Source organism: Eulemur rufifrons, chromosome 9 (assembly GCF_041146395.1).
Source record: "Eulemur rufifrons isolate Redbay chromosome 9, OSU_ERuf_1, whole genome shotgun sequence".
NCBI lineage: Eukaryota > Metazoa > Chordata > Mammalia > Primates > Lemuridae > Eulemur > Eulemur rufifrons.
Genome location: NC_090991.1, coordinates 46,154,794 through 46,179,928, shown reverse-complemented (window position 1 = coordinate 46,179,928; position 25,135 = coordinate 46,154,794). Strand labels below are relative to the sequence as shown.

General features: G+C 37.4%; 1 protein-coding gene across 2 annotated transcripts in view; it reads right to left on the bottom strand.

Annotated features, from left to right (window-relative positions):
* Positions 1–25,135, bottom strand: part of GNA13 (G protein subunit alpha 13) — a 37,176-nt gene that overhangs the window by 7,870 nt on the left and 4,171 nt on the right. For both annotated transcript variants that reach the window (XM_069482794.1, XM_069482793.1), the window contains one exon: positions 1,075–1,125. In XM_069482794.1, coding sequence (XP_069338895.1) covers positions 1,075–1,125 — 51 coding nt within the window. The remainder of the gene's footprint in view (positions 1–1,074; positions 1,126–25,135) is intronic.

Genomic DNA, 25,135 nt, shown 5'->3' with positions numbered 1-25,135 from the left:
AAATTAATCTCCTAGGACAAAAAAAAAGGAGTACTTTTTTACATGTCCCAGATACATCAGTTGCTACTTTTCTACTTGCAACAGGTTCATTTTGTGCTTTCCTTCAGCTATATTTTTAAAGTTAAAAACCTTGAAGAGTCGTAAGACCATGATTTTAATATGTATTCTTCAGAGCCAGCAGCTCTCAGCTGGTGCTACCGCTGGCTCTGGCTTCCGGGGTCTGCTGCAGGCAGAGTAGCCCCACTTGTCTGCTAAAATTTATAACAGAAATTTGCTTTACGAGGAGGCAAATGAGGAGATACTAAATTTAGTAAGTAACAAATGACCCTAGGGCAACGGCTTTCAAAAATTTTCTAAGCAGCAGAAACCTTTCTTCCAACAAGCTCTTGTGCGTAAGTCCAATACGGAGAACAGACAAGCGGGGCTGCTCTGCCTGCAGCAGGCCCGGAAGCCAGAGCCCGCCTGGCTGCAGCTGAGCTGCTGGCTCCGAGGAATACACCACAGGAAAATAATCAACTCTCTTTCCAAGGATGACTCCTTCTCCCACATCCTGGAGTCTCTTCGGCAGGCTTTCAGAATCTAGCCCTCCTACTCTGTAACTTAACACAAAAGGGACATGAACTGGAAAATGTCACTTGCTGAAAGGTCTGGAAATCAATCAACCCATTGTGTTCTATTTCTGCTTACAAAACCCCTCAAAAGACAATGAAGTATAATAGATAATGTGCAATCTCATTTCCAAACATAAACTTCTTTCTCTAAACAGCTTTATTTCCAGTGGCTAGGGCATTTCTCAAGGAAATGGTAGGGAGAGAAAAAAGGAGTGTTGCAGCTGAAAAATAAGAATTTTTTTCATTTTGAAAAAATAAAAATCATTCAATATCCTTTGCTAGCCATCACTCTAAATAAAGCACATCAAGTCAGAATACTGCCCCCAGAAAAAGAAAGAAGCAAATAGCTTAATATATAATTTTTCTAAAATTTTCCTAACAAGATGCCCTCATATTAAAACACTGATATCCTTACTACTACTTTCAAAATAGCAATAAACAAATATTCAGTTTAAAAACTTACTGGTTCTCCAAGTTTATCCAAGTTATCCAGGAAATATTTTACAGATTCACCCTAAAACAAGAAGAAAATAAATAATTATTGGGGCTTAGAAACGGAAGATCTTGTTACAACAGTTTATATTATACTATCTGGTTGTACACTTAATCCAAACATATTTTGTTTAGTCATAAACTTCAGACTGAACAGCTAACCTTCCTAAAAACGTATGAAACGTCTGCTCTGTCACAAAACGCCAAATCTGCAAAAGGCTGCTTGATTTCACAAATGCTTTACATAAGTGATAACCCAAGTGATCATTTATTTGTGGACCAGATTACATGCACGCTTTCTGATATAACTACGTATCCACAGAGAAGATGTACTTAGAAGTTGAAAACTGTTTTTGGGATAAACATAAATCTACAACTAAAATTTAAGTGAGATTCTTTTTATCTATGTTTTGCATCTTAAGTTTATAGCAACAGCAGTTATCATTAGTGAAAAGACCAAACTAGAAATAAGGTGAGAATACCATACAAAATCTCCCAGTAACAGGTGTGTGCCTGGACAGACACACCTTGCTCAGAAGATTTTGGATGGTGCCGCAGGCTCCACGTCTCCAACAGGTCTTCCCATGCAGAGTGGCCTGCTCTTTCTGAGCCCAGTTTTCTGCTAGACCTCCAAGCAATTTCAAACACCTAAATTGTATTAGAATACTTTCCTAAAATGAAAACACTTGACAAAAGGACACAGAAAGGAGGCAACCACTTTGGGAAAGAGGGGATCTGTGTTTGAGACTCCAGTCCTCGTCCCTGCGTTCTCACTTTCCGGCTGGATTTTGCCACTGCCGCACTGCCCCCAACGGAAGCTGCTTCCGCAGGTTCCTGAAGACAGAGCTTCTTTAGTGTACAGCAGAATCACCTTTAGATCTCGTTAGCCTGCAGGTTCTGGCTTAGCAGGTGTGGAGTACGGCCCCAGTTTCTGCAATTCAGGGGGAACCTGGAACCACACTTTGAGTTACAAGGCTTGAAACCAGCAGTTTTCAAACTTTTTGGTCTCAAGACCCCTTTACATACCTTAAGGTTCTTGAGGACCCCAAAAAACTTTTATTTGGGTTATAGCTACTGATATGCACCATCTTATAAAGTAAAGCTGAGAATCTTTACCAAACATTTTATTAAATCATTTTAAAATATCAATAATAAGCCCATTCCATGTTAGCATATTTCTGTATGGCTTAACAGAGAAGACAGCAAGTCTCTCAATCTGCCTCTGCATTTGAACTGCTACAATAGGTTATTTTGGTTGAAGTATATGAAGAAACTCTGGCCATACATAAAAATGTACAGTTGACCCTTGAACAACATGGGTTTGAATGGCGTGGGTCCACTTTTACACGGATTTTTTTCAATAAAGGTTATACCGAGTGTGCCTGCCTCCCCTTCTACCTCCTCCACCTTTCACACTCTGCCACTTCTGAGACAGCAAGACCAACCCCTCTTCTTCCTCATCCTCCTCAGCCTATTCAGTGTGAAAATGATGAGGATGAACACCTTTATGATGATCCACTTCCACTTAATGAATAATAAATATTTTCTCTTCCTTATGATTTTAATAATTTTCTCTCTAGCTTAAAGAATACAGCCTACAACACACATAGCATGCAGAATATGTGTTAATCAGCTGTTATCGGTAAGGCTTTTGGTCAACAGCAGCAGGCTATTCATAGCTAAGTTTCTGGGGAGTCAAAAGTTATGCATGGAGTTTCGACTTTGTGGGAGGTTGGTACCCCTAACCCCTGTGTTGTTCAATGATCAACTGTAGTTGAAAAAAGGAAGAATATTTTAATAATCTTTTCAGATAATTGTAAATATTCTTCATTACTACACCAAAATTCAACAAGTGGTAGTTTCTTAAAGGTTAGTTCCCGGTGAAATTAGAAACCCTACTTAATGAACTTTTTGTATCGTTATGTTAAAATTCGTGGGTCTATCCTGTACTTTGAATGGATCTTTTACTCGCCCATGATTCTGTAACATCAGACACTGGTCATTTAGTTATGCAGATTTTCCAAATATTGGCATGTTTCATTATACAGTATTTAAAAATCATATTCATCAATAACACCTCAATCTTATCACAAATCTTTAGCATTGGGAAGCTGTCAAACTCACAGGGGCAGGCAAATATAAATTTTCCTAAATTCTAATTTTCACTTGAAAGCTCAAATTTTATCACTGGCAACAAAAACTTTCAGTTATTTTCCTTGAAGTGACTAAGTTCATTCATCTTCTAAAAAAAACTCTTTCAAATACTCTAGTCTGAATAAGTTAGTAGTTCATGGTGTTCCATGAAAAGTGTGGCAATTTCAGCTCATAAGGCACCAGCCACCCAAGTGCTTTCCCTGGAGACAATCATCACACTGCAGGAGTAGTTATAGCGTTTATCTCCCATTTCGTCACAGGCAATAGTAAAGAGATGTATACTTAAGGGTGAAGTCTTTTTTTTTTTTTTTTTGAGATGGAGTCTCGCCTGATCACCTAGCCTAGAGTGCCGTAGCATCAGCCTAGCTCACAGCAACCTCCAGCTCCTGGGCTCAAGCAATTCTCCTGCCTCAGTCTCCCAAGTAGCTAGGATTACAGGTGCACGCCACCATGCCCAGTGGTGTATTTATGTGCTAAGAATTACTAAACCAGGGATTAAACATTTTTTAAGATACTCACTGCCTTCAACTGACTCTTTCCTACCACCTACAGTTGAAACATTAAGTTTACTTTTTTTTTTTTTTTTTTTTTTTTGCGACAGAGTCTCACTCTGTTGCCCAGGCTAGAGTGAGTGCCGTGGCATCAGCCTAGCTCACAGCAACCTCAAACTCCTGAGCTCAAGCGATCCTCCTGTCTCAGCCTCCCGAGTAGCTGGGACTACAGGCATGCACCACCATGCCCGGCTAATATTTTTTTATATATATTTTTAGCTGTCCATATCATTTCTTTCTATTTTTAGTAGAGATGGGGTCTCGCTCTTGCTCAGGCTGGTCTCGAACTCCTGAGCTCAAACGATCTGCCCACCTCGGCCTCCCAGAGTGCTAGGATTACAGGCGTGAGCCACCGCGCCCGGCCGAAGTTTACTTTTTTAATAGTGAATCTAGACAAAGATAAACTAAGCCAAGATTGCATAAGAGTGTTTTGCAGATGTTTCTATAATTAACTAAGGTGAAAACTCTGAGAGGCTCCACGCTGTGGTGGCTAATATTTGCCATTTTAGGAACACCAGAGCAAGGGGACTATATTTAAAAGAGAATATAAATCCCACATCCAAATCAACAATACAAGTTCAACTACACAAAAAATTATTTCAATTAGTATTATTTGTCTTAACTGATGGTCAGATAAGTGAAAGCTAAACTAACCTTAAAATGAACACATTAAAATTATCTAAAGCAATAAAGCCTTTGCCTCCTATAAAAGTAAATGCTTATACCCAGACCCACATTGTTTGTGAGGGCATAGAGATATTAGTATTCTCATTTTAGTGACCTTGCAAATTCACACAAACATTCTGGAAAGCTATGCGTAGCATGCACCATAAAACTTTTAATGACCTTTGGCCAATTCTAAGAAAACTGATTCAACATAAACAAAATAATACCTACAAAAAGATATTTACCCAGTGCTACTTTTTTTTTTTTTTGAGTCAAAGACTTGCTCTGTTGCCCCAGTGAGAGTGCAATGGCGTCATAATAGCTCACTGAAACCTCAAACTCCTGGACTCAAGCAATCCTCCTATCTCAGCCTCTGGAGTAGCTCATACTACAGGGGCACCACAACGCCTGGCTAATTTTTCTGTTTTTAGTAAAGACGGGGTCTTGCTCTTGGTCAGGCTGGTCTCGAACTCTTAAGTTCAAGCAATCCCCCCCCACCCCTCCCCCGGCCTCCCAGAGTGCTACGGTTATAGGTGTGAGCCACTGTGCCTGATCTCAGTGCTACTTTTAATAGCAAGATCTGGAAGTTAGTTTTTCCATTAACAGTAGAGCAGGCCAGGCATGGTGGCTCATGCCTATAATATTAGCACTCTGGGAAGCTGAGGCGCTTCTTTTCAGAAGAAGTTAGTAAAGTTTTCTGGTTTTCCTGTTATTAACATTAAGGAAAAGATGTGAATTTCAGTCCTTTCTCTATACACTGAGTGATCTGGTCAAGTCTCTAAACGTCTCCAGGCCTCAATTTCCCCAACAGTAAAATGAGGAAGTTCAGTGGTTCACAGAATAGCCAAGCATTCAAGTTCTGCCCTGCAAAATAATTTCAGTTTGTTCAACTGATTTCAAGTTAAGTTCTCCTTTCCTTATATGCCATATGTCTATTAATCCTAAATTAGCTTTCGTCATGACCCATTATTCAAGTGATGTTACTTAGGCTCTTTGCTAATACAGAAGTAAAGGATTGTATTGGGCAAGGAATAATATGGGTTCAAGACTCTCATTTTTTGTTGTTTATAACATGAGACTCATAACTTTTCGCAGTCCATTTTATGTTACTGAAGGGAATTTTTAATAAAATTCCAAAGAAACTCCATTTCACAGTTAAGACTTTTAATATGTAAGATGTTTTATTCATCCCTTAGTTCTTTTTTCTCTACTCAGAATGCTAGAGATGATTTTCTAGGTTACTGTAGTGAGCCCTGAAAGTACAAAGTAAAGTAGTATGGCACTCTGAATAGTGTTCCAGTATTTCTTTGGCCTTGTAGATATTTAGGTTCCATCTAAACAATAGCACAGAAGCCAGTGGACTTGGGTTCTAGCCACAAGATAGGCTTTATTATTTGAAAAGCGACACCATCAGTGAGCGCTGGTGAGCTTCAGTTACCCGTCATGTTTTAAAATTCTATGAGGTTTCGTGAACTATCAGTTTTGTGCTGTCCCACATTCACAGGAATCATTTGTTAAAAAAAATTCCCATTGCTTGTAAAGACAAAATGAGTTGGGGGCCCTAAGTCTGAAGGTAACAAAATCTGACAATACAAGTTAGAAAATAATTTCTATTACATAAATTCACAGTTATAGAGAAACTTAGTGGCATATCTGCCCAGTTACTAAGTGACAGATTTATTTAATGGTCTCTTCTACACAGCTAAAATATATAAAGGACAAGTTTTAGAATGTACTACTTTAAAAGGATATGGAATTTAAGCTGGACAGCCAAAGAATACACAAGAAGAAATTATCTGCTTTTTTAGAAGAACATACTAAAAAATACTGGTGGCTGTGTATGTGGTAAACAGATCAAAATTGCACCATGGGGTAAAAACAGCAAATAAAAAATACAATAAATACAAATTATAAGTAATGTATCAGTTTTTTTTTTTTTTTTTTTTAGACAGAGTCTCACTCTGTTGCCCAGGCTAGAGAGTGCCGTGGCATCAGCCTAGCTCACAGCAACCTCAAACTCCTGGGCTCAAGCGATCTTTCTGCCTCAGCCTCCCGAGTAGCTGGGACTACAGGCATGCGTCACCATGCCCGGCTAATTTTTTCTATGTATTTTTAGTTGTCCAGATAATTTCTTTCTATTTTTTTTAGTAGAGATGGGGGTCTCGCTCTTGCTCAGGCTGGTCTTGAACTCCTGAGCTCAAACGATTCACCCACCTCAGCCTCCCACAGAGTGCTAGGATTATAGGTGTGAGCCACCGGGCCTGGCCAATGTATCAGCTTTTATTTTTTCAGAGTTAAAATTAGAGGTCTACTCTGCCAAATATAATTATGACTTTATATACATTTGAGTTGTTAATCATTACTAAAAATGCCAAAACATAGCATTTTCTATGTTCTACACTCCCTAAATAAAACCAAATCCCTAACTCCCCCCCCCAAAAGAAAAAACCTAACAAAAAACAAAAATCACATCCAACCCTTAAACAAAGCTTAAACCCTTTAAATCAAGATAGCACTATCCCTCTGAATCTAGTCAGGGTCACAATACTAAATGTAACTGATAAGTACATTATATCACTGTATCATGTGATCCCCAAAGGGAATAATGATCTATAAACAGTATCAGTACCAGGAAACCATGATCAGAAAATAATCTACAGCTTGGATGTGAGGTTTTCTATTAAAAAAAGTACAGTACTCATTATCACAAACCATAAAGCAAGTTTATACAGTACGTAAAATAAAGCAATTTCCATAAAGAAAGTATAATTAAGGAAATAACTTTCTGCCAAATGAATTTCACACTAAAGAATTACAATATCATCGAAAATATGAAGCTGAGGGATTTATTAAAGATGAAAGACTTCAAGATCTAATACAGTACGCCCCCCTTTTAAGAATAGAAAATGAGCGTACTAAGAAAATTCATCAAAATTTAATAGTGTTTATAAAGATACACACACACAAATTTTTGCCTCAGAAATCCAAAGTACACCTATCTTTCTCAAATCATCCAGATCTATTTAGTAAAGCCAAATTTCCACTTCAGTCCTTTAAAAACTGAAGACAATCTTTTGCTTAAATTTCAATAACATTTTCATCAGCACCTGTCTTACGGCAAGAGTTATTTTCTTACAACCAATCATCTGTGTACCTGTTTTAATTTCCCTTTCTACAATGCATTTCCTGGGGACACAGTTCCTGTCACTGTATCCCTCCTACCATTTGTATATAGTGAGTGTTTACACGCTTGAAAAAAATCAATGTCACGGTATTGGACTCTCTCTGGAACTAGGAATACCACGACATATTAATTTCTCCCTTATAACAAAAGTCCTTTCTAAGGCTGATGGGAGAGGTAAAAACAAAACACTCAAACCTCATCAGTTTAGAAAACACTTCACAGATTGATTCCAAAAAATTCTGCACATATTCCTACGACCTCTACCTAACACCATTCCTTCCCACACCTCTCACCATATCCTCTATCTGAGGGTCTTCCCTATACACAGAGAGACAACCATAGATTTCAAGTTGGAAGAGAGCCCTGGAGAGCCAACCTTATCCACTGTTTTACAGATGAGAAGCCTGAAAGTGAGGGAAGTTAGGTGGCTTAGACAACAAAACTATATTTTAGTGATGAAACCAAGAACTTAAGGTACCTTATTCTCAAATTTTCTCCCTGACTATACCATGACTTCTCCCTATCTCCATTGCATTTTCCCATCTCTCCTAATCATACTCTTCACCAACATCTTTTGCAATATAGCAATTCTATATTTTTATATGTAGTCCCATCTGTAAAAATCTAGACTCCAAGTCCCTCTGCTAAACTTCTGTATACCAGAACAGAATATTACCTTGTACATACCAATAGCTATATAAGCATCTGTCAAATTTTTTGTACTGTAACTTCCCCTTTGTGGTATCCTTTTTCCATCTTATTTCTGCAAATGTCAGAGTCATGACAAGCATAATATATTGGGCAGAAAGGCCCTCCCTGTATTTTTCAGAGATGAGGTCTCGCTCTGTCACCCAGGCTGGAGTGCAGTGGTGCAATCACAGATCACTATAACCTTGAACTCCTGGGCTCAAGTGATTCTTCCACCTCAACCTTCTGAGTAGCTAGGACTACAGGTGTGTGCCACTATACTCAGCTAATTTTTATAGAGATGGGGTCTACCTATGTTGCCCAGGCTAGTCTCGAACTCCTGGCCTCAACTGATCCTCCTGCCTCAGCCTCCCAAAGTGCTGGGATTATAGGCATGAGCCACTGCTCCCAGCCAGGAAGGCCTTTTAAAGTAACTTTCACTAAATTCCATCTGTTTATAAGTGTAAATACTAAAGGTAGAAAACTGAGAGATCAAATCAGTATATGGCTAGGTTCTTCAGTGGCATGAAGTACATTACTTTTTTCATGATGTCTGAATATGCTGAAAAGCACTGTGGGCAGTGGTACGGGGAAGATGCTAAGATGAAATGGGACGATTCTACTCTATGTAAGTAACCGTGAAATGTTAACATCAATCAAAAAGACACTCATAAAAAGGATAAAGTATCCTGGGAGTTCAAAGAGAATAATATTCAGATAGAATTTGAAAGGGGCAAAGATGATGATAAATCTTCAGAATTCCTTTTTCTCTGAGCAGAGTTAGAAAATTTCAGAATGCTTCTAATCTTAAAGTTTCAACAGATCCAAACTCAAGGACCAAGCAGGGTTACTACCTGCTTCAGGACTAGATCTCCAGGCAGTGGTGAAGAATCACAGATCATGAAGAATTTGCAAGGTTTCGTTTTTGTCACAGATAGTATATATTCTAATTACTAATACTGGGAAATTTGACAAATGTCAAATTCTGAGAACAAGAATGTTAGGTAATATGTGTCATGCTTATAATTAACTTTATTTTACCAAATTATTTTGCAGACTATAATGAAAGTCAGAAGACTAACACACTAAAATGGGCTGTTCAAAAGTTTCTTTGCTATTAAAATGAACCACCATTGCTTAATCTTGTAAAATCTCGAAAATTTAATTGCAGGCCAATTAAGTATGTCTACAAATGGCAGAAATTTCACTTTGAAAAAAATAAATCAACTGTAAAGAATAAAATAAAGTAAATTAAAAAGTATTCCATCTTTATGTGTTATGGCCCTTTCAATTATGAGACTAACATCACCTAAAAGTCTTTTGTTTAAACATAATAGTTCAAGAAATATTAAAATTCAAAGACAATCTATATTACTAAGGTAAGTAGGTAGTGAGAAATTTTCTTTTGAAACCTAATTATATATGTGATTTTGAAAATGGTAGTGTAACTCAAAGTTAACACCCAGTCTCTCTTTATAGAGAGAAACAGTGACTAGCCAAGTGCTATAAAGAGCAGAACGTTCCCTAAACAAGTGTAAGTACACTACAAAATACAGTCATGCCTTGCTGACTAACAGAGATACATTCTGAGACTGCGGTCTCCAACCCCTGGGCCCTGGACCGGTACCAGTCTGTGGTCTGTTAGGAACCGGGCCACACAGCACGAGGCTGAGAGGGGCAGAGCGAAGCTTCCTCTGTATTTACAGCCGCTCCCCATCGCTCTCATCCCCGCATAAGCTCCACCTCCTGACAGATCAGCTGCAGCATTAGATTCTCATAGGGGCGTGAACCCTATTGTAAACTGCGCCTGTGAGGGATCTAGGTTGCGCGCTCCATATGAGAATCTAATGCCTGATGATCTGAGGTGGAGCTGAGGCGGTGATGCTAGCACTGAGGAGTGGCTGCAAATATACATTATCATTAGCAGAGAGGTGTGACTGCACAATAAATGTAATGTGCTTGAATCATGCCCAAACCATCCCCAACCCCTGCCCTTGGTCTGTGGAAAACTGTCTTCCATGAAATCAGTCCCTGGTGCCAAAAACGTTGGGGACCAATGTGAACCTAAGAAATGTGTTGTTAGGTGATTTCATCACTGTGCAAACATTAGGGGGTGTACTTACACAGACCCATTATAGTACAGCCTACTACTACACACCTAAGCTAGATGGTATGGCCTGTTGCTCCTAGGCTACAGACCTGTGCACAGTACATGACTGTACCAAATACAATAAGCAACTGTAACACAATGGTAAGTATTTGTGTATCTAAACATAGAAAGGGCAGTTACAAAAGATAGATAATGGTATGCCTGTATAGGGAAGCTCGATAATCTTATGTGACCAGCCAGGTGGGATGGTGCACACCTGTAGTTCCAGCTACTTTGGGAGGCTGAGGTGGGAAGACTGCTTGAGCCCAAGAGTTTGAGGCCAGCCTGGGCAACATAGTAAGATCCTGTCTCTTTATTTAAAAAAAAGAAGAAGAAAGAAAAGAAAAACCCCACAAAAAAAATGCATGGGACCACTGTCCTATATGGGGTCCATCACTGACAGAAACAATGGCACATGACTGTAGATGTTTGTGTTCTAAAATAGCTAAGTCCAATGGTTTAAAATGGTTTATACACTTTCCATGAATATTTAAGTCCTTCCATTTGCAAGTCTGGGATATTTCAAAGAGGAAAGTGAGTCAAGTGATATGAGAGAAAACTGGAAATCTATGTTAATGCCTTAAAAAGATCACAACTGTGATTTACCTCTATTAGCATAATATGGTTTTTATATTATCTATAATGTACCTTTAATTTCCAACAGTCTTATAATCCAAAAACAAATCCAGGTCAAAGTGTTTTCTAAATATTCTCTAGGCAGGATTCATTAAGCATATGCTTGGGGAAATCTATTCAATAGGAAACTTACTAACCTGCCTTTAAAAGAGACCTTGGTTTAGGCTCTTATCAATAATTCACATTTGTATATACTAATAATTTCAGTCCTAAAAACATCTTAATGAAGTCACATCTAAATAAGGTGCCTTTAGGATAATATTCTATGGATAGACTTTATATAATATAAGAGAAGTTTTTCCATCTACCATGTACTTATATAAAGTTTTCAGCAAGAATTAAATACCAAATACAAATAAGGTACAAAACGGAAAAGTTTGGGGTTAAAGCTGGTTCATCAATCAAGACTCTTCATTTCAACCTAAGGATATGGCGAGTAACAAAAACAGAAAGCAATATTTCTTACTATTTTGACTCAATTTCCCATCCCATTTGTCCTTTCTCTATTGTCTCTCCACATATTCACATAAAAATGAGATACCATTACACTGCTCCGCCCACACTATTTATCTGGAATCATAAGATTCTAATATTATATACAATTCCTAAAGACAGTAAATATAAAACCAGGCCTGATTATACTTTAAGAGTTTGTTCATAGCTTTGATAATGACTTTAAAGTGAAAAAATCTTGAAACCATTCTATTTCAAATATTTGAAATATACTACCTCTATCATGCGTCCCTTATCTTTTCCCCCTTAATTTTTATTTCAAATTAGTTATGATACAAACTACTTTAGAAGTCTTACCGAGAGGCTAGCTTTACATACCGGGGAAGCATACAAAACTCTCCTCCTGGTTCTCAGAGCTTACCACTGACCAGTTTCACTTCTCCTTTTATGTAATGCCCTTCCAACATTCTCATTTTGTCTGGTTTTCACAAAGGACCTATTCTATTGTACCTTATCTTTGAGGCTACTTTTTTTTTTAATGACTTTATTACTTCGTTTTTCTCTAGAAAAAAGCAAAGTATTTGCTGTGATGTGAGCACATGTTTTTAATAAGGGTAATATTGTCATCTTTATCATTAAAGCATACTTAAATTACTACCACTCATGCCTTTTTGTTTGGTTCTTGAGGAAAAGGACAGTATTTACTTATAACCAAAGAAATAATAAGCCAGTTTTCTTTGCTCTGTAGATATAGCAAAATTAAATAGACTCCAAGTGAATGTAGAGTTCCAAATTTCTTGCCAATATTTTCTATGTGTGTCAGTTAAAATTTCCAAAAAGAGCCAAAATTATTTATTTATTTTTCCAAAATTATTTATTAGGACATTATAAACCATCCTAATATTTGAAAACTTTTTTCAAATTGACTATCTTCCCAGACCAATCTAAGATAGTTTAGATAAGTAGAATTTCCAAAAGGATACTACCTTTGTCTCATTTACATACAATTTAATTTTTTCTAGTATATAAGCTACAAAAAAAAAAAAAAAAAAAAAAAAACCTAGGGCACAATGTTAAAAATAAGAGACTTTTGGAAAAAACTAAGTTATTCTGCAAATTGCCTTATTCTTGACACAACTCATAAATTATTATAAATTCCTCTTTATATCAAGTTTTTCATTTAGATTTATCACCAAAATAATTTAAAGGCTAATAATCTTAATGATCAGAGTTTTCTAGGAATAGTCCCATGGTCCTACCAAATCCCAATTTACACGTAACACAAAATGTACAAAGCAGTTTAGTAATTCTGCTACTACAGAAGTCACAAAAAAAAGGACCTTATTTTATTAAAATGCTTCGTCCTGGAAAAACAGAGAAAAAAGCTTTAGTCTTTATGTCTGATAAGCATTTATAAATACATATGTAATTACACATATTTACCTTGTAAGATGTTTAATTTTGTTATTATCTTGAGAAAGTAAAAGTTAAGTCCAAATTTTAAATGCAAGAAAAGAGTTCAGGCCGGGCGCAGTGGCTCAGGCCTGTAATCCTAGCACTCTGGAAGGCAGAGGCTGGATGACTGCTTAAGCTCAGGAGTTCAAGACCAGCCTGAGCAAGAGCGAAACCTGTCTCTACTAAAAATAGAAAAATTAGCCAGGCATCATGGCGCATGCCTGCAGTCCCAGCTACTCAGGAGGCTGAGGCAGGAGGATCACTTGAGCCCAGGAGCTGAGGCTGCAGTGAGCTATGACGACACCACTCCACTCTACTCAGGGCAAAAGAGCAAGACTCTGTCTCAGAAAAAAAAAAAAAAAGAAAAAAAGAAAGGAGTTCAGTATTGCAGAGATGGGCCAGCTCTGACATAATATATAATGCCAACCAGCTGGGCAGCAACACAGCAAGACTTAAACCATTATTTATTCCTTATGTTAGCATTTAGCACCACTACCTTCTGTTCATAAAAAAATAAACAGGGAAGAATTATCCATTTAAATAAAAAATTCACATCCATTTCTAAAGAATGCCTTGCTGGTCCTCTTAGAAAATTACCTCCCTCCTCCAGGAAATGCTAATGTTGCAACATTAAATGAACAGGATATAAAGTTGTACAGAAAGTACAAAAAAGTTTATCTTAACATCCAATATTGTATTCAAATACTGGAAGGAAATACACCAAAATGTCAACAAAGCTGTCTTGGGGTAGTGGTATGCTGGCTAACTGGATGATAATTTACAATGAGCACATATGTTTTAAAATTTAAGCATTAAAAAAAAGCTAATTTCCATTCTGGAGCCTGTAAATTAATCCCTCAAAACAAACCAACCACTTTCCTACTCTTCAGTTTTCACATAATGATAACACCAGAAAACTTAGAGTTTTGAGCCTTGAAAAATTCCTAAAAGCTAAAATACTTTTTTGAAAAGGGCCAAACAAGTACAATCCGAGCAGCACATAAAGATTTAGCTTTGCCAGAACTAGAACCCTTCATTTGTAAATTTTTTTTTTTTTTGGATTCCCAAAAAGAAATGACCTCAATTATTAAAAGGAAAAAATGAATAAATGTGCAGTTTTCCAACACAGGACATACTTCCCAAATACAGTTTCGATTCCCCTGCTGTCTAGAGGGGCTATAAAAAAACTTTGTAATACCCCAAAGTCCCTATGAATGCACACCAGCTGGAAAGTTCTGTTCTATTATGATGTGCTACAATACCCCATAACTCAAACATTACACAATAACCAACATTAATTAATAAAGTAATTCTATGCCTAAGATCACACAACTATTTTGCAACTCCTTATAAATTAAAAATAAAGAGGTAGGATTTAAAAAAAAAAAAAAAGATCATGCAACAGGTAAGAGTAAAACCAAATCACATTATTTGCCAGTTTAGTGTTCAAGTGTCAGCCCAAACTCTTACCTCCAGTAGAAAAGTTCCACACAGCCTGCAAGGAGCATTAACTGCCTTCCTCTCCCCATCCCCAACCAATCGTGTCAGACAACAAAACAATGCAACCTACAAATATTTCTAAATACTGATCAATGTGGAAAATTAGCTCAAAATTTATACTGGCACATCAGTTCCTGTTTCCAAGTCACTATTTGGTTAATTTTTTTTTATTAAGAGAAGCAGCAAAGCATGGTAATGAGTAACAGACATGGGCTAGAGTCCTACAGCCCTGAGTTTGAGTCTTGGCCCTATCACCAAAAGGAGCTGTGACCTTAACCTCTGTGTCCTTAACCTCCATAGATGTTTTACATACAAAATGAAGTGAACTGGACTACATGCTCCCTTAGGTATTTTCCAGTTTAATAAACACTTAGTGATTCTGCTGTATACGATAGCATTTATCCTATCATTTGCCACTACTGTTGGCTTACCTAGTGTCCACTAAATCGAGAGTCCCCAGTAAGGCAGCAAGACAGGCAGTTCACTGCAGTTCCCAGAGCCTAGTCCGGGCAGGTATTCAATACATGCTTGCTGAAGAATGAATGAGCCCCATGTGTATAAGTGGTCAAGTTATTGCCCTTACTAAATTGGAGATGATCATAAGTAAAATAATCAAGTACAAGATGAAAAAAACTTTTCTGCATTTGTCTAACCTAACAGATTAACAGTATGATTAATATTTACCTCTGCTGAGAATGAGATTCAGAGAAACTGGTTAATACTAATGCAATGTCCTCTCGCACTTTAAAAAGGTCTGACAAACCACAACCTATTAAGCCAAGTGGCTGAAAGTACCGCAAAAGGGAGAGGAGAACAGTCAGCTTGATTTCAAGTACAGCTTCCCCACTTCCTCACCTCTCTCCCCTCATCAAGCCTCTCCCTCACATCACCCGCCACGGTCAGCATATAATAATCTTCCTGTTGCCAAACTCAAAGGACATGTCATTCTTGACCTTATTAGACCTCTTGCTGACACAGGGCACCACTGACCCCTTTTTTCTTTTTGAAACACATTCCTGGCTTCCATGACATGACACGTTCCTGAATTTCTCCTACTTTTCTGGTCACTTCTGTTAGCATCCCCTCCTCTGAGTATTTCCAAAAGATTTGGAGGTTGTCAAGACTCTACCATGAGCCTTAACTGCCTGTACTTTTACATCCCTTCCCTGAGGAATCATACTCAGGGAAATCATACTCAGTAATAACTACAGAGACTTTATATATCACCTGGATAAAAACAACTCCTATTTTCTACCGCTACCCAAAACTCTGTTCTGGATTCAAGACTCATGTATTAAACTGTCTACTTGGTTGTTTCCACCTACACGTCTCTCAGAGACCTCAATCTAGTACTTATGCTCCCTGACTTCCAATGGGGTTACATACGAATAAATCCATCGTAAATTGAAAATATGGTAAGTCAAAAATACACTTAATGCACTTAACCTACCAAGCATCATAGCTTAGCCTAGCCTACCTTAAACATGCTCAGAACACTTATACTAGCCAAAAGATGGGCCAAAATCATCTAACACAAAGCCTATCTTAACAAAGAAGTGCTGAATATCTCGTATAATTTACTGAAATCTGCTCTGAATGCTTGTATGGGTACTGTAAGTATGGTTTCTACGGAATGTGTACTGCTTTTGCACCATCATAAAGTTGAAAAATTCATTAAGTCAAACCATAGTAATCTGAGCACCGTCTGCACGCCCAAACTAAACTCTTAATCTTCCCCCTCAAGTTGCATTCTCCCACAATCTTTCCATTCCAGTAAAAAGCACCAACATCCACCTCGTTGTTAAAGGCAGAAACTTGAGTCACTCATAACCTGTGCCTCTCTCCCTTACCCCATATCCAATCTACCAGAATCCCAATGATTTTCCCTACAAAGTATATTTGGAATCCTTTTGTTCTTCTTCACCTCTACTGCCACTACGTGACAACAAGCCACTCACTCTGCAATAGTCTGCTAACTCCTGGAACTGGCTAGCACCACGAACAGTGCCTGGTGCAAAGGTTCTCCCCACTTCCCTCCGATTTCTACACAGCAGCCAGAGCGATCTTGCCTGAAATCCAATCCTCTGGTAGCTTTGCAAGGCAGTCAGAGAAACCCCAAACTCCTTAGCATGACAGTAACAGGCTGCTGCCAGTTTCCCCCACCTGCTTGAACCTCCCTCACACACTCTCCCTCGATGGCCTTGATCACATCTTTTCTGACTTTGCTCATGCATGGTGCTCCTGCCTGAAGCACTCTTCCCCCGCCTTGCCTGGCTGACACTTTCTCATCCATGGTGTGTTAACCTAAATGTCACCTCCCAGGACTATCCTCTTGGTCTCTCATTGTTTTCTTTTTCTTCAAAGCATTTATCATATGAGTGATTATACAGTTATTTGTTTGCCATTTAATGTCGGTTCCTCCAACTAGCATTTAAGATCAACACAGGGATTACTTTCGTTTGGTTCACTAGCAAACACCTAGCCTGCAAAAAGGTGCCTGACTCATTAATACATGACTGCATGGGGGCTGAAAGCTACCAGTGAACTGTTACCAGACCTGCTCCAGAATAACAGAACTCCCGTAATCTGCTACCCAGGGCTTTCTTGCCTTCATCGCCTTTTACATTTGCTACTCACTTTTCACATTTGAGGAGAAAAAAATTCAGATTATCATAATGAAACTGGATATCTTAAAATAATGGCCTAAACTTTAATACCTGCATACAGAATACAATTACATATCAAAATGAGATGGACATACATACTCCTATCAATGTATTTCTATAGACTGAAGCTTTTTAATAAAAATAAACTTTTTCTCCAAAAGAAAGATATCATACGTTAAGACAAATGTGCAAAATACTGTAGAATGGGGAAAACTTTGGTTCTCTTACTAAATTGTAACACCAACCATAAAACTGGTTGCAACACTTAACCATAGCATATCATAATTTAAAAAGTTAAGAAAAAATTTAAGCAAGTATAACCCTCTTTGCCCTAGAGTTGAAATGTATTAATATATATTCTGTATGGTAACAGCTTAGAGTTCCTACTATTTTTGAAACTGTAGCAAATAAAATCAGTCTAACTGTAAATGTGGCAAGTTAGTAACAGTTAAAAATAGCAAACCATTTGTATTGCAGTATTTTTAACTGAATTGGCTAAATCATATTTTTCTTTTTAAAAATTTCAACTAGGATAAATAGTATTTGCAGCTTTGTGACCAGTGTTCAATTATTTACTTTTTTAAAAACATCAATAAAAGTAGATTTAGAGACTATCTTAGAGTTGAATAGCAATTTTCTTTGTCTAAAGTATATTCCAGACACATTTTTTCATTTATTAGGCCTACTGTAGCAGAGCAGACCAAGCAGTAACTTGTGACCAACTCTCTAGCAACTTGGAAAATCTGGGGCAGCTGCTCATGGCTAGTAGCTTCCATGAGTTTTTCTTTTACTTAATATCAATGAATGGACACAACCATACTTCGCATTATGAAGCTTAAATAAAAAAATCACATGATTATGTAAGATGACAGATTTCTTCATAACTTCTACTGAGCCAATTCATCCTATTTAAAAGAAAAATAATTATTTAAAAAGTTACCCAGAAATAGGAAAACAGTAACCAGGATGTTAAAAAGGAAAGTGAAAGTCTCTCTCCCCAATTAGTCATTATTCCAGTTTCTCTTTAACCTTTCTTGAGGAGTTAAAAGAGAAAAGAAATGTCCTATTTGCAAGCTAAATATAGCTGCCTAGGCTCAAAGAACCCAAAGACACTATTATACTTTTTGGGGAGTGGGGAGTGGTATAGAAGAGTTTTGTTTGTTGACCAACATGGTTTTTAAATGCTAAAATCAACAGATTTTTTTGTTAGGGGGAGCAAATTTGAAATTTATTTTGCTCCATGAGAAAAAGTAGGCATCATCTACTAATGGTTTGTTTTTTTTTGTTTTTTTTTTTGAGACAGAGTCTCGCTTTGTTGCCCGGGCTAGAGTGAGTGCCGTGGCGTCAGCCTAGCTCACAGCAACCTCAAACTCCTGGACTTAAGCGATCCTACCGCCTCAGCCTCCCGAGTAGCTGGGACTACAGGCATGCGCCACCATGCCCAGCTAATTTTTTCTATATATAGTTTAGTTGTCCAGATAATTTCTTTCTATTTTTAGTAGAGATGGGGTCTCACTCTTGCTCAGGCTGGTCTTGACCTCCTGACCTTGAGCGATCCACCCGCCTCGGCCTCCCAGAGTACTAGGATTACAGGCATGAGCCACCGCGCCCGGCCTTACTAATGGTTTTAATTTGTTTTTATACAAAATGGTTAGAAGTTCTAAGATCTCACAAAAAGCAACATGGAACCTTAAAAAAAATCATTCTGTATTTTATGAACATGTTCAATATTTTTACCTTGGAAATGAAGCCCACATACCCTCTTTAACCTAAGTACTCCCAACACCTCTGCCAAGTCACAGACCATGGAAATGGCAGAAAGGGAAAGAGTCCGTCTGTGTGTGCGTCTGTGTGTGCGTGTGGAGGGGGAATGGGGAGTGCCCTAGAGACAAAGGTGAAGGGGCAGAAGAGAGCAGCACATTCAGTGGGAGTGGAGGAACACTTGCACCTATGCCAAAGGTTATCTTACCATGCCTCCAGCAGGAAGATAAGGATTTGGCTCATTCTGCCTGCACAGCTGAAGCATTTCAGGAATACATTCTCCAAACAATTAAATAATTCCAGCTATAAATCTCATAGTGAGAATGAGAAAGGTCAATACTGGTTAGTTTCACCATATATCTACATAATGCTTTAATATTTTCAAATGACATCTGATTCTTTAGAATTGTATATGCTTTTCAAATCATTTACAAATATATACAAGGACCAGCCATAAAAATATAGACCCAACATTTATAAAATGTTTCTGTTGTTTAAAAAGGTACCATAAAGAAGTGAAGAACAACATAAATTTTCAACCTAAAAATCAAACAAAATGATAACAGGCAACCAGAACCAATGTAATAATGAATACCTCAAGTCTCTCTTCAACGTGTGGTCTGCATTATTCAGAATTCAGAATTTTTATACTGGTTATCAAGTTTAGAGAGTAAATCAAAGCTTCTAGTGCTTTACTTTTTATAAAGCTAATATATCAGGAATATTAATGGCTAATATTAATAATATGGTTAATACATGTCAGGCACTGTGCCAAGGGCTTTACATCGAGCATCTCATATAATCCTCACAATAACTAATACCAGGTCCTGTGATGGTCCCCATTTTACAGATGGAGAAAGAAATTCAGAGAGAATGAGGGATTCGTCTGAGCAGTGAGTAGCAGCCAAAACACAACTCCGGCTGGCTGGCTTGTTCCACTACATCCCTCAGCACAGCAGAAAGCCACATCAAATTTTAAGGTCATCACATTAAAACCAAACATAAAAAGGTTTTGCAGTATGTAAAATAAATCAGTAAGTTTGAACATGGTTGTTAATCTGTATGGAAGACAAAAATTAAAAAAAAAAAGTCACACATAGCACAACTAAGTATATCGGTCTTGATACTTGGATCAAAAAACAAAATAAATCAACGAAGACTACTCCTGCTTCATCACTGCAGAGTAGATGGAGATGAAGAAGTTCACCCACTGCACTGATTTAAAAATCTTTTTGATTCATTTTGCCAAAAGAAGAGCGATTAAATATAAAAGATGAAGATAAAGAACTACCATGACTGCAACAGATTGCTAACTTTGGCCAAATCCACTAAAGTCCGGTTCTCAAAACAAAATTATTTCCTTGATTCTTATCAGCCCATTCTAATACTGCTCTGCTAAAGTGACTATAACAATTTCTCTTGAAAAAAAGACATCTTGTAAAATAAGTTCCCAATATATACAAAGAATAGTATCACGTAACTAGAGAAAAATGGAGTACTTTCAAGCAAGAAAATAAAAACCACTGCTAATTTCCAGAAATATACACTATAGAAAAATTAGGTCACTTCTAACTGTGACAAAAATCTGTGATAAACTGCAAAATTTGGGGTGCTTACAGACAGTATGAAAACTGTGACATAATAATATGAGAAGCATTTCAAAGGAGTTCATAAAAGTAACAGAATAAAAGTGTTCTGATGTCCCCTTCTCCAAAACAAAAGCAATTCTGAACAATTACATACAAGACAAGTGCTAATTTCCAAATGAAACTGTTTAATAAACACTTTCAGAGCAGCATAAATTACTGTACAACCAGCTTTATTTAGTAATAAAAGGTAATATAGAAAGCAGCATAGTAAACAATTCCCCTTTAGCACCAAGAGCCCAGACAGCTCACAGCCAGTCATTTCCGCCAAAAAAATGCAAACACGAAAATGTCAATATAACAGAACGCATCAAGTGATATACCTTTGTCTGCACACACACATGCACGCAACTCACAAAGTTGTTTTAAAACTATAAGCACATACCAAAACATCCTCTGTTTTTAAAGTAAACATAAATAAAGCTCTGGGTTTCCAAGGTCTAGATAAAATGTAACCACTCTGATATTTGATCAGTTACATCAAAAGGCTATTCTACCTATACAGACCTAAACTTTAAAATCTCTACCATCTTTAACATTATATATAATCCTTATGTTATATAGGCCGAAATATTTAACTCTAGCCCTAGAATCAGTAGACGCTCAATAGGTTTTCAGCAACTCAAAGTCCTTGCTAGATTTTACTCAGAGAAAATGAACTGATCCTCCATAGTATTTTACAATATTTTTACAACTGAAAGTAGTAACTGATTCACTCTTTAAAACAAATCCAAATTAGTATTAAAGACTAAATAAATGATTTTTTTTTGTTTTTCTAAGATGAGATCTCACTATGTTGTCCAGGCTGGACTTGAACTCTTAGGCTCAAGTGATCATCCTGTCTCAGCCTCCCCAGCAGCTGGGACTACAGGTACACACCACCACCTAGCTTCAAATGACTCTGATTCTTTTGTATTTTAAATACATGCCACAGTGCAAATAAAAAAATAAATATTTTGGCTAAAACTGAAGTTGCTAGGTTTATTTAGCTGGCCCTCCTTTTTACACGTAATCATGAAGCCAAATAGTTACTCTGCTACACAGATTGAGGGGTGAATCTCTGTCTTAATGAAAAATCTACCTTATCGGCTTCGAGATGTGTAACTATCATCAGGCACAAACCGTACCACTTGAGGAAGAAGAATTAAGACTAATCGAAGGTACCACGATTAACAAAGAAAACAGTACTGGTTTCAGGAATTGCAAAGACAGACTGGCCATTAAAGGAAGTTGTATTAATGCTGACAATGTTAAATTGTTTATAGAAACTAGGAAGCTGTGGGGTGTTCCTCCCCATCACACACACTGTCCTGTCCTATATAACCAGTGCTGCTTATCTCAATAAGAAAATGTAAATTAAACAAAAAAGTTAGTTGGCAACGACTTCTAGTTATGCCAATTTGTTAGTTCTGATCCATATCTCCATTGTATCATAGCCCAGCCAACCCCGACCCCCACATCTTCAGTCATCTAAGTTAGTTCCCAAATTCTCTGGCTATTGTCACATGAGAAATTTTTCCAAAGATAGGGTAACTCGTTAGCGCAGTGGCAGGTTACACTCACCGTATAGCCAAAGCAGAGTATTACAAATATTTAATCCAGTACTAAAAGAGATCACTTCTTACGATGGTTAAATTATAACAAGAATGTGAATCTTAGATTTTTCTTTTCCCCAGTAAGCTATTTTGCTTGCCCATAATGGAACTAACCAGAAAAGGAAATGTTTGCCTTTGGGAACTTAGAAAGGAAAACATTCATGTTTGCACCCAAAGTTATTACTAACCAACAAGTGGCCTGTTAGAAACCTAAGCTATGATATCACTACCCTACCCTATCCAAAAAATTGATTAAAGGCATTATTCATCTTAAGCAAAATGTTAAGTCACAGAGAGCCTTAAAAACTGTCAGTATATTTTTCATCTCAATTTGCATTAATAAATTTAATAATCAATCATTAGTTGAAATGAAAAGGCTAATTTTAATCTTAGTTACTTTATCTGCTAACTCTTCCCATTTCCCCTGATGTTTACTGTTTCTAATCAAGACTCAAAAATATGTTGCTAAACATAGAAAGACATTTTTTTAAACTCCCAAAATTATGATTATATAATACAAGGACTTCCCATTTCCTGGAAAATTAGCAAACTAACATATAGAAATAATCTGTATTTCCCAGAAGGAACTTAATGTGAATGTTTCTTTCTTTTTTTTTTGTCAAGACCTTTGAAATTCAGAGTGTCTAAAAAATGAGGAAATGAAGTTAAGTGTCAGGTGATACTCTAGTGGAAGAGAAAAGGTCAAACAAGGCATACCAAAGGATTTTCTATGTTAGTGAGATAGCCAAGTATGAATGTAGGTAACTTTAACGCACTAACGCACTGAGGACCATGACAAGTGTTAGAAGCAAGCCTGCTAGGGAGAACACAAGGCACAGACAGCACCATTCTGGCCAGGAGGACTGGGGATGCTTCAAATAAGATGTAGCCCTAAGGCATTGTTCCTAGGAAGGTGGGAACATGGAGCAAATTCATCCACATCACTTACCGCTGTGTGCCAAAAATACAGATTGCTGGGGCCCATCCCAGATTCCTGAATCAGATCCTTAGGTGATGAAGCCTGGGAATCTGTTTGTTCTAACCAGCATTCCAGTTGAATGCAAAGAGGTGATGGACCATATTGAGTCACCTTAAAATTATAAGTCCTAATGAAGACACATGGTAAAGAAAAATTCTGGCAGAGGCACTACATGAAGAGAGCCATGGGAGGAGAAAATCAGGGTACGTGGGAATAGAGAGGTTACAAGGTATGTTCAGAATCCTAACGAAATACCTTGTTGGAATCATAGGTAAGCTTGCTAGTCTTGACTCACACAAAGAGGTTGAACTCTGTTCTGGAGGCAATGGAGAGTGATCAGAACTTTCTGAGCAAACCCATGCTGTATTTGAACAAGATTACCTTGGAGTCCAAGTAAGAAGTACTAGAACAATAAGAAAGGAAAAGGAGGAGGAAAAGAGGGAATGAATGCAAGAGCTAGTATAGAAGTAGAAAAGTCAGGACTTGGGGATCTACTGTAGGTGAATAGACGAAACCGACAATAACTTTGAGGAAAATTTTAAATGAGCCAAGTGCCTTCTCAGTGTTCAACACTATGCCATGCACCAGAGCATCCAAAATTATGAAAGTCATTAATTCAATATAATAATTGAGCATCCACTACACGTGCCAGGTACTATTAATGCTGAGGATGCACCCAAGACGAAAATCTCTGTCTTCCAGGAGCTTAGAACTGGATTTCACCCTGTTCCTCTTTTCTTGTGTCTCTATTTTTTTTACGGAAAGAAGTCTTTCTGGAACCTGTCTCTTTGCCCTTGAGGACTTCGCTGCTCCTAAAGCACTAGCTAGCTCAAGTCAAGAATATGCAGGTCTTCATCCCGAGTACTTTTACCTACTTGCTTTAAATGACAAAGAAATACTTAGGCATGCTTTCTCAGCTATGATCCCATGACAGACTTGCTATGAAACTTTAAGATGTGAACTTCCAAATTCAAAAAATGTCAGTTAAGCCCAACTTCAATTAAACAGACTTGGGGTAAATATGGAACTTTCCCACAGAGAACTTTTGGGTACATACATAGCTACTCATTTATTCATTCAATTTGTACTGTATGCTTATTACAGGTGGATGTTTCTCCTCTGACCTGGAAGAACGAATAAGAGCCTGAGAAAACAGAGTGGAAAGTGTAGTTAGGTGAGAAAATGAACTAAGAAGAGTGGAGAGTAAGCAACACTTAAAAACAGGAGGGAGGCTGAAGGGAGATGGGAAGGGATATGTAGTGGAACTTATGCAAGCCATCTACCAAAAATAAAATAACAAATACTGACCAAAGGACAAAAACTAACCAGAAATCAGGGAATCGGATGGAGGTCACTTGTCAAGTTAAATTCATAGTTTTCAACATATAATGCTGACAGCTACTCAATTTTAATAATAATGTGAGATAATCCCTTTTAGAAATGTACAAGTTGCTTGAAAAGAAGCATGTATGATATAAGGGAACTATATAAGATAGTATGTAATCAAGAACTAGTTGAATGAAAGATATAAGAGGTTGTTTAAAAAAAAAAAAAAGGAAGAAAGAAAAGAGCCATAACTCAAAAAAAGAGATTAAGGTGTCAGTTTTATAAAAAGCTCTCAGGAACACTTTTCTAGAATTTTTAGTAGTCAAGATTTCTTTTGAGTACAAATAGTAACAGCAAAGACCGCTGGTTGTACATCATTCTGTAGCCACACCCATAAGTGTAGACTGCTTTAATGTTGGTGACATCATCAGACAACTTCCTAAGCAGTTTTGCTTTTAATTGTCACTTTACTTTAACCATATTACAGTAAAACTCTTTACCTCCAAATTGCACAGTCTAGATTACTATCACTGTTGGTATTTTTCTGGTCTTTGGCAAATGAAACCCAGATTAAAATCAAAGCATTCACAATTAAATTACAAAACACTTGATTAAAAATCTGTT